At 41.4% G+C, this 13,643-nt stretch overlaps 1 protein-coding gene across 1 annotated transcript in view; it reads right to left on the bottom strand.

Moving 5' to 3' along the window:
* The window catches only part of COL4A3 (collagen type IV alpha 3 chain), a 120,528-nt gene extending 109,046 nt beyond the window's left edge, over nucleotides 1-11,482 (bottom strand). Inside the window, exon 1 of the mRNA XM_023759123.1 lies at nucleotides 11,375-11,482. Within this exon, the coding sequence (XP_023614891.1) occupies nucleotides 11,375-11,482 (108 nt within the window). The remainder of the gene's footprint in view (nucleotides 1-11,374) is intronic.
* Nucleotides 11,483-13,643: the final 2,161 nt, after the last annotated feature.

Here is a 13,643-nt window from a genome sequence, read left to right as displayed (position 1 = left end):
CATTCATGTTAACTTGCTTAAGTGAAAAGTATTTGAATCATATATGCGATGGTTCAAGAGGGGTCTGACTTATATTTTGTTTTAGGTGAAGGTGAAGGTGAAAATTCTCAATATTTTCCTCTTTTACAAAATTGTGGGTCTTAAAGTTTTTTCTTTATTTCAATTCTTGATTTTTTTTTCTGCACTCCATTTGCTTCCAAGATCATAAATTGGCCATTATATAAGATACTGAGATTATAATGGATTACAGTTTATCAAGTTTACTGCTTGACTTGACATTAAATTAATTCAATTTTAATTTAGATGCATGGTTTAAGCCAGATCAGCCTTCAAGAAACCTAGAAAAAGTCTAAGAGATCCGAGGCCCAAATGTCACCTGCTGAGAGGACCTAAAAATGAGCAAGAGAAGCATGAGGAGATAGGGTAGATGAAGAGGTGCTGGGAGAGAGAAATGTTGCTCTTCGGCATGTTGATTGGAAATGGGCCATTTTCTCCGAATGCTGGGAATGATCTAAAACCACTGAGCTGCCCTATGGTGATGACTGAGAGGGTCTTTGGACATACCTGATTCCTGACTTACAGCTGAGGGTGAGGCTGAAGGGGCACTGAGAAATGGTGGGCTGATTAAGGTGAGAGTCTTTATAATTGTCTAATGCTAGGCTGACTCCAGGTCTCTAATGAGAAAAATAACTGCTAAGCCCCTTGTATAAAAAAATTTATACTGGTTTATCTAATAATAAGACTCCTGCTACTATAGGAGTCTTATAGAAAGATATGTGGGCAAGAATTCATCCTAGCTTTGTTTATAATATCAAAAATTCAGGTGAAAGAAACCTAAACATGGTATATCAACATGATGGAAGAGGATGCATTTGATTCTAAAAGGTATTTAATTATGTGAGAAAGTAATAACCATATAATGTCAAAAAAGGAAGATACAAAATTCTATATGATCTCACTTTATACAAATATAACACAATATTAACGCAGTCTATTCTAGGTTTTTATATTAGTAGTACTATTTTTATACTTATCTATAGATCTCGAATGTTCACAAATGGGCATATATTACTTTTATTGTTAGAAAAAGAGATCAACATAGAAAAAATATCTTTGCTCAATCTGATAACTAGTTCTAGAGACTTCATCTTGAAACTTCCCAAGGAGTCAGCCTCTGTCTAAAGGATATTCCAAGGGTTTCCTTAGCCCAGTGCGTTGCACTTAAGGAGCTCTGTGAATGGGCACCAAGTGAATTTACACTTTCTACCCTGTTGCAGCTGATTACATATAGATGGAATTTGAGGGAGGCTGTATGCCAAAGCTGGTTACATGGCTTCTCTTTTAAATACATGCCGAAGAGCCTATATTTTAAAGCTAAAAAAAGAAATAATTTATTATCATTAAATGTTACCCAGGATTATCTCCATAATTAACAGGTATTTTCATTGAAGTGTTTGGAAAGTAACCATAAAAGTGATGAAATCACTGGGTGAGTTGTAGCATCATTATTCACATGGGATGGTGCAAAGTAAATAAGACAGTTCATTTTTTTAATGGGGACAGTGCTGAGGGAGGATGGCATTTCTGCTGATGTTTCTAAATAATGTTATTAGAAAATACCAGCAGCAAAGAATGCACTGAATAATATTTTTGAAAATATAAAAACTCCTTAATACATTCCAGGAAGTTGATACTAGGTCACAAAAATAACAGGAGAATTAAATGCATATAAGAAACATATTTGGACTATTGCTTTTCTGACATTGAAACTCATTCCTGTCTCAATACAACTTGGCATTTGTAGAACACTTTCCTGTGTGCAAAATGTGTTCAAGTGCATTATTTCTGGAGATAGGAGGGGTAGGTTTTATCAACCACATCTTATAATAGAGGAAATGGAGAGTCTTGGAATTCAAGTGACCTGCCCCAAACTATCCCTGCAGAGGATGAGGGGTCTTACTGCTGCCATGCGCTGCTTCTCTTAGATGGCAGGGTGCCTCAGATGCCCTTGCCTGCATGACTGCTCTCCTGGGATGTGGGGATACTGCTTGTTCAGGTCTTCTGAGGTCTGAATGCTCCGTCTATGAAAGGCCTGAGCAGGTCACAGTGAGTACAAAACTCTGACCAGTTTTATGGGCACAGCCCCAGGCACATGCAGTGTTTGATTGATCAGTTCTTGGTCCTCTGCTCCAACTGCATCGATAGCAACTAGCACTGGTATCTATATAGGCATTTAGTCTGGCTTCCAATTGGTAGGGACCTTATCTTATGAGATTTCAGATACAGCACTGTTCTTAGTTTTATCACTTTTTGGAAGGGCTTGTGGACTCTGCAAAATAAGGAGAATCCAGCCCTGTTATTAAAAGCTGACCTGGGCTCCAGCTGGGGCAGAGGCTGAGAGAAGGTAAAAGTACCATCAGCAACTCTACATGCTGCTTTCTGCCCATTCCAACAAATTTAAGTACTTTAAAGATAAACTATGTTTTAAAGTCACTGGAATCTTACTTTCTGACTCCATTACCCTTACACATTTGCTTCATCTAAACCCTGCATGTTTGCTGTTTTTACTGATCTTTGCTCTTCCTTCTCAATTGCACTTAAGTTTTGCTTTCCCAAACTTGCCTGGTCCCAGCATGTGTAATTTCACTGTTACTGTCTGTGCACTTATCTAAACCTCTCACTTGGTGTCATTCTCTGTGGCAGCAGGAAGGAACATTGGTTTAATCTACCTTTGTCCCAGCATCTAGCTGAATGAATAAATAAAGCCTTCAATATTTCATCTGAAAAATAGAGTTTTCTTTTTAGGCTTATGCCAAAGGGTTCAAGAATCTATTAATTCTTTATTGAATTTTAGTTTTGGTATTTAATAACATGTTGGCCTCATTCCATGAACATTCATTGAGGACCAGTAGTACCAGTGTGATGCCAAGAGCTGGACCTAGAAGGGTGGGTAAGGCATGACACCCATCTTCAAGGAGATCAATAGGAGAAATCCCTAGAAACAAGTTAAACTCTTTCTAGATTGCAGAAACAAATAATACTTCAGTAAATAAAATCATTTCATTGATGCTTTGAATATAAAAGGATAATAGTGTCAAGAATCATTCTTTCACCCTAGCTGGCTTGGTTCAGTGGATAGAGTGTCAACCTGCAGACTGAAGGGTTGCAGGTTTGATTCCAGTCAAGGGCATATGCCTGGGTTGCGGGCTCTATCCCCAGTAGGGGGCATGCAGGAAGCAGCCGATCAATGATTCTTTCTCATCATTGATGTTTCTATCTCCTCTCCCTTCCTCTGATATCAATAAAAATATATTTTAAAAAAATAATAATTCTTTCTTGATAACCAAAGCATTTTAAAAACCAATTTTATCTCAAATATTGCTAAGTTAGTTAAATGATGAATAAAGTGGCATCTGACACTCCCCTTAGATTATCTGGGAAGTTTTTGGTAGGGAAGAGCTCTACCAAAGAGCCCTAATAACCAGAACTCCCAATTCTAAACCCACTTCCTGTGCTAACTTGATAAATGCCCTTGGATCAGACTCTCATCTATAAATCAGGAATGCTATTACCTTGACATTGTACTCAAGAATGCATAAAATCAGACAGTTGATAAATCATCTACATATAAAATTATTTAAAATATGATTTTGTAAATGCTTATCTTCAAGGAGCTCTATTGTAGCATTATTTCTCAATAATTACAGATAACCAAAATATTAAATAGAAGGGCATTAATAAGTTATGGTACAAACCTACAATGAAATATACTCTGTAGACATTTACAAATGATATCTGAAATAGTTAATGACTCAAAAATTTTACCAGTCAATTATTAGGTGAAAAAAAAGTAGAATTAAAAAAAAAAAGTCTAGTCTGGCTGGTGTGGTTCAGTGGTTGAGCATGAACCCATGAGCCAGAAGGTCACAGTTTGATTCCTGGTCAGGGCACATGCCAAGGTTGTGGGCACAGTACCCAGTGTGGGGCATGCAGGAGGTAGCTGATAGATGATTCTCTCTCATAATTGATGTTTCTATCTTTCCCTCTCCCTTCCTCTCTCTGAAATCAATAAAAACATACAAAAATATTTTTTAAAAAGTCTAGAAGGGGATACACCAAAATGTTACCAGTAAACATCTACAGTGTCATGATGATAGACAGTTTTTATTTTTATATTTCTTTTTGTACTTTTAAACGTGTTCTAAACTTTGTACAGCACATAAAATTGTTTAAAAGCCAGCATGTGAACTCTTCAGCTTTCCCAATATCACATATAAATAAACAACAGAAAACTATCCTGTCACGTGGTGAAACTCAAAAATGAGTTGTCTTGGGTCTTTCCAGACATACTTTGTCCTTTGATTCTCAGGGAAAGCACTGAAGCTTTCTCAACTTTCCATTTGCAGAACTTTTTCCTTGAGAAGTTCAAGTAACAACAAAATATCCTGGTGGGGGAAAAAATCCAGTGACCTGACTGTTTTGTCTACATAATGATGAATCTCCCAATGTTTCTAAATACACTTGAACTCATTTTTAAACAGTGGAATCACTGCTCCAAGACCAATTTGGAGAGACAATCTAATGAACAAACATTGATCTTAAAGTTTAAAGATGGAAAATTCCTAACTTGTCCCAAACTACTGTCAGAAAAGTAAAAGATTTTATATGGTTATGTTTTTTTTTTGTTTTTGGTCTTGTTTTTTAATCCTCACCTGAGGATATTTTTCCATTGATTTTTTGAGAGAGTGGAAGAGAGAGGGAAAGACAGAGAAAAATATCGATGTGAGAGAAACACATTGATTGGTTGCTTCCTGCATGAATTCTGACCAGGGCCCCGGCCGGGGAGGAGCCTGCAACCCAGGTACATGTCCTTGACTAGAATTAAACCTAGGACCCTTCAGTCTGCAGGCCGCTGCTCTATCCACTGAGCCAAACTGGCTAGAGCATATGGTTATGTTTTAAATAGTTCTGAGAATTCCACTTTTTAAAAACCATTAATTCATCGCAATAATTATTACTAAAATGCTGAGAATATCAAATACTCTTTAAACATATGTGTGTGCATTTATAGGACACATATCTTAGCTTAGGTGTGTACACATAAATTGAACCATGAACTGGATTTTTTAACCTTCCTTAGTGTGTACATGAATGATCATCAAATTAAGAGCACTGAATCAATGAACAGGGACAGATTGAGCAACTGCTATGTTGATCTAGACCAGTGGTTCTCAACCTGTGGGTTACGACCCCTTTGGCGGTCGAACAACCCTTTCACGGGGGTCACCTAAGACCATCCTGCATATCAGATATTTACATTACGATTCATAACAGTAGCAACATTACAGTTATGAAGTAGCAACGAAAATAATTTTATGGTTGGGTCACAACATGAGGAACTGTATTTAAAGGGCCAGAGGGTTGAGAACCACTGAACTAGACTGATTCCCCTTCTTTCCTCTCTTTCTGACTTGCAAGACATAGCCAAAGAGAAACCAGCATGACTTGTCTCCTGTTTTGTCACTTGTCCTTTACATAAGTTGGATTCCCAAGGAGAGAGCAAATCTTTAAAACTGGAGTCATCACAGTCCCGAGTGCCATCCCATTGAAGGACCCTCCAGACTGCTTATGGAGGCTGGCACTGTTCTCAGACAACAGTGTGCCCACAAACGCCTGTGGAGCTGGTTAAAATGCAGATTCCCACTGTGGAGGTTTGAGGTGGGCCCAGGTGACATTCTGCCTTCCTAACCAGCATGGGGTGGGGTGGGGCTGGTGTTGCTGGTTCTTTGAGTGAGGAGCTCTTCACCTCCTTCCAGCATTAACTGGTTTCACCCTTCCCTGGCTTAGAGCCCCTTCAGGCCCTGGCCTACATTGGCTGCGACAAGGGCTCTTCAGGTGCAGCATCAACTTCCTGCCCGGGGCCTCACAGCCACATTCAGCAAATGAAGACCTGTCTAGTCTAAACGAGGTTGAGGAGAGAATGACAGAGACACATCAACAGGAATGAAAGAAGAACGTTTTCATCACACCACTTGAGAAGTGGGCCCATTACCAAGTCACAGTGTGAATTCATTACTCATCCAGTACTAATGTCTTGTGAATAGCTCTTTATGTTACAATATTAATTTGTTCAGTGCAAACATTAAGATTATACGATGTTCAGCCACATGCAGTCTTGTGGACTGATTTCACCTTTTGCAGTGAGCAATTTTCCATCCTCCATGAGCACAACCACCCTGACCCCACCCCCTTGGGGTACCCTGGTTCCCTGCTTCCCTTTCCTCACTCCACCTCTAGCAAAATACTCAGCATATACATTCCCTTTGTGGTGAGTAAATTAACTCAACTTTTTCTCTTTCTTTTTACAAAAAAACTTCTGTTAGTCTGGTTTTATTCTTTGACAACCCAGGAGCCATAAAATTGGAAGTGTCTAGCCTCTCTCCGCCATGGAGAGGCCCTGACCTGGCCACATTCTTCAATGCTTCCCAAGGCTGTCTCCATGTAAGGGCTTACTTAGCCTGTGAGCCAGTTCCTTAGAGAGCTGTTCCCAACCACCTCTAGCTATGGTAGAATCTCACCTTCTCTGTCACCATATCCCATTCTATCCTGGCAGGCACCACGATATAGTTGCACATTTGTTTGCTGGGCTGTTGTCTCTGCCCTACTCTGCTAGACTCCTAACCATGGCCAGGGATGCAGACTGTCTAGTTTTTCAGTGAATCCCCAACACCTGGCCACATGTCTAAGTCTCTGTCCTATTCTCTTCTTCCTGCTTTTCATAGTAATAATCAAATAATTATAGCTAGAATATAAAAGCTGGCTACTTACTTTGTACCAGGCATTGTATTGAATACTTTATCTACAATACATAAAGTACCACCACTTTCAGATAACAAAAATATGGCTCTTTCAGGAGGTAACTGGTTCAAGGTAACACTGAACCTGCTACCTGGCTGAACTCTAGTGATACCTAGTTTATAGTTGAACAAGAAAGGCGAGGTGTGCCATATTGGTTTTTAATACATCGCTCCTTATCTACATTCATTTCTCCAAGTGTTTGCTGTTTTGGTAATGTTTCTTTAATTCTTTATGCACATAACTTCCTCATACTTTGATAGTGGGGCAATATAATTGAATATATACAAATGGTAATGTGTATAGCTTTAAGCATTTGTAGCCAGGGCCAACCATCTTAACTTTTTGGAGAAAAAGTTGTACAGATATTTAGGCATAACCCATATTGAATGGTTCTAGAGTTTTCTTTTATTATTGAAAATTAAAGTAGATTTTAAAAATCTGAAAATTAAAAACAACAGGAGAGAGAATTAAAAATTGAAAGACGGGTATGATTATGTTTCATAGAATGCAGCCTGGAGGGAAGCAGCACCAAAACAAAAGCTCAAAATGCTACAACTTGATCTCAAGTACAACTGGTAATTGGTCTAATCGGGAGTCTGCAAAACCCTTATATTTCATGACAGTTGTTCTGTGGAGAGAATTTTATCCAATGGCTCCTGTCTCCCACTGGGCAAAGATTTGCCCTATAGGTGTTAATTCCCTACATTTCTAGAGCACAATAAGAAGCCATGAGATAGAATCTACAGGAGCCATCAGGCTGTGTCTGTGTCAAGTCTGTGGCCAAGGTGAAAGCTGGGGAAGTAAGTCCCCACAACCCAGGAGCAAAGTGAGGCCAAGAGGAGCTGAGTAGCATCTGGAAGGGATCTGATAAGAAGTTAGGAGAACTGGAGGAAAAGGTGAGAAGGTCCAGCATGCATCCTAAGAACTCGAGGAGTAGAGTGGGAAAGGAGAAATATAAAAAAGAAATGTCTGACAATTTTCAAGATTTGATGAAAAGTATAGAACCTCAGATTAAATATCCACTGAGTGGGAAATATTAAGAAACACATGTGCACATACATTATAATTTAATAGCATGATCAAAAATCTTGATCTAATTGATTTACATAGAAATCTATGAAGTCAGAATATTATCTCTACCACAATTCAATAAAAAAGATAACTAGAAAATCCCCATACTTTGGGGTATTAAAAATAAATAAGCATCTAAATAACACATAGGACAAATAAATCAATTAGAAAAGATTTTTAAATTTAGTGATATTAAAATAGTGCTTATGAAAATGTGTGTAGTGCAGCTAAAGCAGTATTTTAGAGGAAAGTTTTTAGCCTTAACTGCATTTCAACTATTCAAAGTTGCTTTATTAAAGTTAAAATACAAAATTCAACTGTGTTTTGCTCTGTCTTTAATAGTTAGACTATTAAGTTTTGCAAAATATGCTATTTACAGTAGTGATAAAATATGAAATACTTTGGAAGTAAAGAAACAGAAAACCCTAAACCATTGTGAGAAAGTAAATCCCTAAATGAACACTCCCATATATGAAAATAGACTCAAATATGAATGAGTGCTTGCTACACATGTTTGCAGATGTAATACTACAAAACAGTGAGGAAAGGAATGGACTGTTCAATAAGTAGTGTTGGGATAATTTGCTACCTCTATGGAAGAAGATGAAATCATGTTCTATAAGTAGAAAACAATTCCAGGATTAAAAGTTCTAAATGTAAAAGAGTTAAACTGTAAAACTTTTTTTTTTTAAAAAAATGAGAACATTTTTATAATACCAGGGAAGGAAAGGATTTCTTCAAAAGATGCAAACCACAAAATACTAAGGAAAAAAATGGATAAGTTTGAGATTATAGTAGACAAAAATGTTATACATTAAGGTACCAGTAGATAAATCGAAGACTGGAATAAAATATTTTCTGCACATTTAAATGGCAAAATTATATATATATATATATATACACACACACACACACACACACACACACACACACACTCTAGAGTTGGCCCTGTGCATTGGTGGATTTAACCAACCTCTGCTGGAAAACAGTATTTTCCATGTGCAGTTGGGAATGAGGAAATACTGTTGTTTTTTGATCCACAGTTGGCTGAATCTGCTGATAGGAAATCCGAGGATGTGAAACCCTGGAATAGGAAGGGCTGTTCCATTTATTAAAAAAAAAAAATTAGTGGACTCACAGTTCAAACCCATGGTCAGCTGTGTGCACACTTCGTGGGGGTGGGAGATGGAGTAAAGACTGTGTGTGTGACCTTCTCTATTTATACATTGTTTTTCCTAAAGGGGAGAAATGTGAGAGCAAACAGGTTAAAGCTTATTCATGCCTGCTTACTCTTGAGGACAGATATAATGGTGTCTGTCACATCACTTCCTGTTAGTTTGAAATGTTTCCTAATTCACCCTACATTTTTAAATTTAAAAATGAATTCTGTTGAGAGAGTATCCTCCCTAAATCCAGCTCTTATTCAGCTCCTGGTATTTGCTTGCCATGTTTCTGCCCAGTCTGGACTTTTAGGGCCAAAAGAGGAAAGATAAACTGTTATCTCAAGTTTGACATGTAAAAAATAATATGGGCTCCATGGTTGAGCATCGACCCAGGAACCAAGAGGTCGCTGGTTTGATTCCTGGTCAGGGCACATGCCTGGGTTGCTGGCACGATCCCCAGTGGGGGTGTGTGCAGCAGGCAGCCAATTGATGACGTCTCTCACCGATGTTTCTATCTCTCTATCCCTCTCCCTTCCGCTCTTTCTAAAAAAATCAATAAAAAATAATAATATGGGAATATGACAATATAATTGAAAATTAGTCTAATTAGAGGTTGTATAATCACAGAGCACACTTTTCCTGGCTGACCTTTATACACATGTGATTCCCCCTCTCTTTCTCCACTCCTCTCTAATATATATCTCCTTTTTTTTTTTTGAGTTTAGAAGGATGTGCAAACCCTGCTCTGGACCTTTCCCCCAAGCCTTCCCATAGCATACATCTCCTCAAGGTTTTTTGCTTGTTGGATTTATCTATTCCTGGATTAAAGCTGGTAGACAATCTACACTGACTTGGATGAGTTTCATCCATTATCCCCAGAAGTACTGAGCTACCGGGGTTGCACATTCCTAGTCTATGCAAAATACATTGGTTAGAACCAGCTCCATGAAGAGATTACATGGATTACAAAACTTATAAAATGTAAAACACTAAATAGCCTAAGTGTTGTAAATCAATAGGAGAAAGGCCCAATAGTTTTGGCATATTCATATTGTGGAAAACTACGCAAGGGGGCAAAAAAGAAAAAAAGAGATAGATCTATCTTAAATACTGACAAGGACAGATTTATAGGTTGCAAAAGGATATTAACATATAACATATAACAAACATAACATATAACATAATATATAAATATAAAATCAATCATATCACTTATGTTAAAAATGTTTGTGGGTCCACATATGTGCATGTAAATGCATAGGAAACGCTGCGAAAGAAACCTGAAGTGGTGAGTGGATACCTTGTTTAGACAGAGGAGGGGCCTATGTATGGAGGTTATCAAGGGCATGTTAGCTTCATCTGTAATGTTTTAATTTACATTTTAATTTGCATGGAAAGTACTTGGATTACATGTGGCCAAGGGTTCCAAAAATCTTTTTTATGGAACATAAATGCACGGGACTATTAATTTCCAATAATAATCTCAGTCATGAAATTTGTAAAACATCTGCTTATGCTTGGAAATGAAACAACTGCATTATTACCCCAAATTATTTTTCCAAATTAAAATTTTTAATATAAAAATCACAGAAAGAATCTGAAAAGTTGAATTTCATTTTCACAACCTAAAATCAAGTAACTCAATTCTAGGAGTCATAACAGTATTGAGGACACCCAACTTATCTTTAATTGCAAAGAATAAGAAATATGGGCTGGATTTAAATGAATGGGGGATCTTTCCAATTCCTACTGGAAATGAAAGTGACAGGTTGCTTCATTTATACTAACATCAGTTCTATCTCTAAGGTGATGTTCACTTGTCAGTGATGGCATCGGCTTTTCCTGATGATGCGGATTGAACACTGGAGCACAAGCTTTGACAAGGAGGAAACCGAGACCCAGAGAGGTCAGAGTTCAGCGTGAAGTGACATCTAAGGAGCGGCAGGGCCAGGACTCAGGCTCGGGTTTTCACTACCAGCCCTGTGTGCTCTCTGCCAGGACACGCTGCCTGCTCTGATTCACCAACCTGTGAGACACCGCGCGTCTCTGCATCCCGTGTTCTCACGCATTCATCCCTGGCGATCATCGACCTACCGACCCACCTGCTCCCTGGGCATCTCCACTTGCTCACGACCCACGCTGCCCGCCTAGGGACCTCCATGGAGCCCGCAGCCACCTGGAAGGGTCTCCAGGACCGCGCCCGGCGGGTGGGGCGGGCGTGTCCCCAGGGCGGAGGGTGGGAGTTGCAGTGCGGGATGGGGGTGGCGCCGCCCCGCACTCACCTTGCCCGCGGCGGGCGCGGCCGCCAGCAGCAGTAGCAGCACCTGCACCAGCACCGGCACTGGCGGCAGCAGGAGGGCGGGCGCCCCCCGCGCCGTCCAGGGGCTCATGGTGGGCACCCGCTCAGAGTCCCGGCGAGTCCGGGTCCCGCAGGCGATCCGGCCACCGCGTCCCTTGCCTGGCTCTCGGTAGGGGAGTCCGGCGGTGAAGCTGGCCTCGCCAGCCAGCCCGGGGCGTGTTTTGTTGGGCCCAGCAGCGCCGTCCGTCCCTCCCCACCCAGGCTTTTGACTGTGGCTCCAAGGGAGGGAAGCAGTGGCTCAGGTCCCGCCCTCGTCCCCCCTCCCCTCCAACTCACCGGGCTATGTCCCTCCGACCTGGGCGCCGTGCCCGGGAGGCGAGGAAGGGCCGCGCGCCTGCGGGGCAGGTGGGCGAGGGTCCAAGGTGAGGGGTGAAGGAAGGGATGCTCCCAAAGTCTTGGAGCCGAGGCGGAGCGGGGCGGGGTGCGGGTCGGAGGTGGGGAATTTGGGGGGTGAGATGGGGAGGCGGCGGAGCAGAGTGAAGGGAGTGGCCAGCGGCCGTGCCCAGATTAAGTGGGAGGCGCGCAGGGTGCAGGCACTGGAGAGGCCCTGCGGGCTCCAGCTCCCGACGGTGCGAACTCGCTGCTCGCCCTTCTCCAACCGCCTGCACCTGGAGGGGCAGCTGAGTCAAATCGCGCCGGATCCGGGCGCGGCAGAGCCGGGAGGTGTGCGCCGCGCCGGCTGGAGATGAGGCGGCTCCTGGCGCTGTGGGCGGCCCCCTGAGGTAAGGCGCCCAGGACCCAGTCTGGGCAGTCCCGCCCAGGGACACCTGCCGGTGGGGGCAGTGGAGGAAATCTGGCATCTCTGGTGGGGCCTGCGGGGTGGGGGGCGGGCTGGGGGGGGGGCAGCTGGGGCCTGGGGGTTACCAGAGGAGAACGTGTCTGGCTCCCTGGCTTGTCTGCCTGGGTTTGAACTGGGCGCTGTGTGTTTTGATTAATTTGGAGGCTCAAGTTACCACCAGCCTGGCAGTCTGGGCACTCTGAAATGCCAAGAGCAGAAGGCAGCTGAGGCGAAAGAGAATGCCCATCCTATTCTCTGCTGTGTTGAACTGGCTTTTCAGGCTAAATCTTATCTGCGGAAGTGCAGGGGAAACCTAGAGCCATCTTTGTCCCGGGTGTCTCCCTCCCGGAGTGCCCTTGGTGGAGGTGGCCTTGGATGCAAGCGTGCAGTTATCTGGCTCGTCAGGGCACACTCTTCAAAGCAGGGCTGGTGCCCTTTCTTGTGCCACTGACCACAAAGGCTCTGGGGATGCATTCAGACCCTTCTCAGAATAATGCTTTTAAATACATAAAGCACAATTAAATCAGAATCAGTTCTACTGGAATACAATGATCAATGTTGTCCATATTCATCGCCCAAGGGAATGCTGAGTTTCCAGGAAAGCTAGTGAAGCTGGAGGTGTAACTTTTACTTCCATCCAAGTTCACAGACCACCGGAATTCTTCTCCAGGCTTGGAACCCCTGTGTGCGAGCAGTGTCGCTGACATCTGCAGCAGTTGGTCATCAAACACCATCTGTGAAATATATGGTTTGGTCACTGAGAACCACTTGCTTCCATTAGAATTGGGTCTGATAGTGTATTAGACCTATGTAGGTGAACAAAACCCTGACAGTAGATGAATGAAGACACAGCCCTTTTCCTTTTAGTTGTAGAGTGAATATTATAGTCTTCCCTCTGTTTTTTTATTATTATTTTTATTTTTTTATGCCTGCAATTGTTAACTGTGGTTGTGCATTAGAATCTCCGAAGGAGCCTCTAAAAACCCTGATGCCTAGTTTATCCCAAACCAATTACACCAGACTTTCCAGTGGTAGGACTCGGGTATCAGTTTGTTTTAAAGCTTCCGGGAGATTCCCACCTACAACCAAGTTTGAGAGCCACTGTTTTACATGCATGTCTCAGTTAAATTAGCTGCATTGAATTAGGGTCTCTTCTTAGGAAAATAATGGACTTTTATTATTACATCTTCATTAAGATTTATTGCATTATTAAAAATATATTAAAATCAAATATATGTTATATTTATTAAGATTATATATTTATAAAATATATATTAAACTCTTTATTAAGACTTATGTGTGCCCAGGCCACATATATTGCAGGGTGGTATGTAGTAGCATCTTCCTATTGACAGGAGGTTCTTATGGAACCTTCTCCTGCCATCCTGGGTAGACAGGACATCAGAGGCTCTGT

Source organism: Myotis lucifugus, unplaced genomic scaffold (assembly GCF_000147115.1).
Source record: "Myotis lucifugus unplaced genomic scaffold, Myoluc2.0 scaffold_3, whole genome shotgun sequence".
NCBI classification, from domain to species: domain Eukaryota; kingdom Metazoa; phylum Chordata; class Mammalia; order Chiroptera; family Vespertilionidae; genus Myotis; species Myotis lucifugus.
This window is presented reverse-complemented; position numbering and strand designations above follow the sequence as displayed.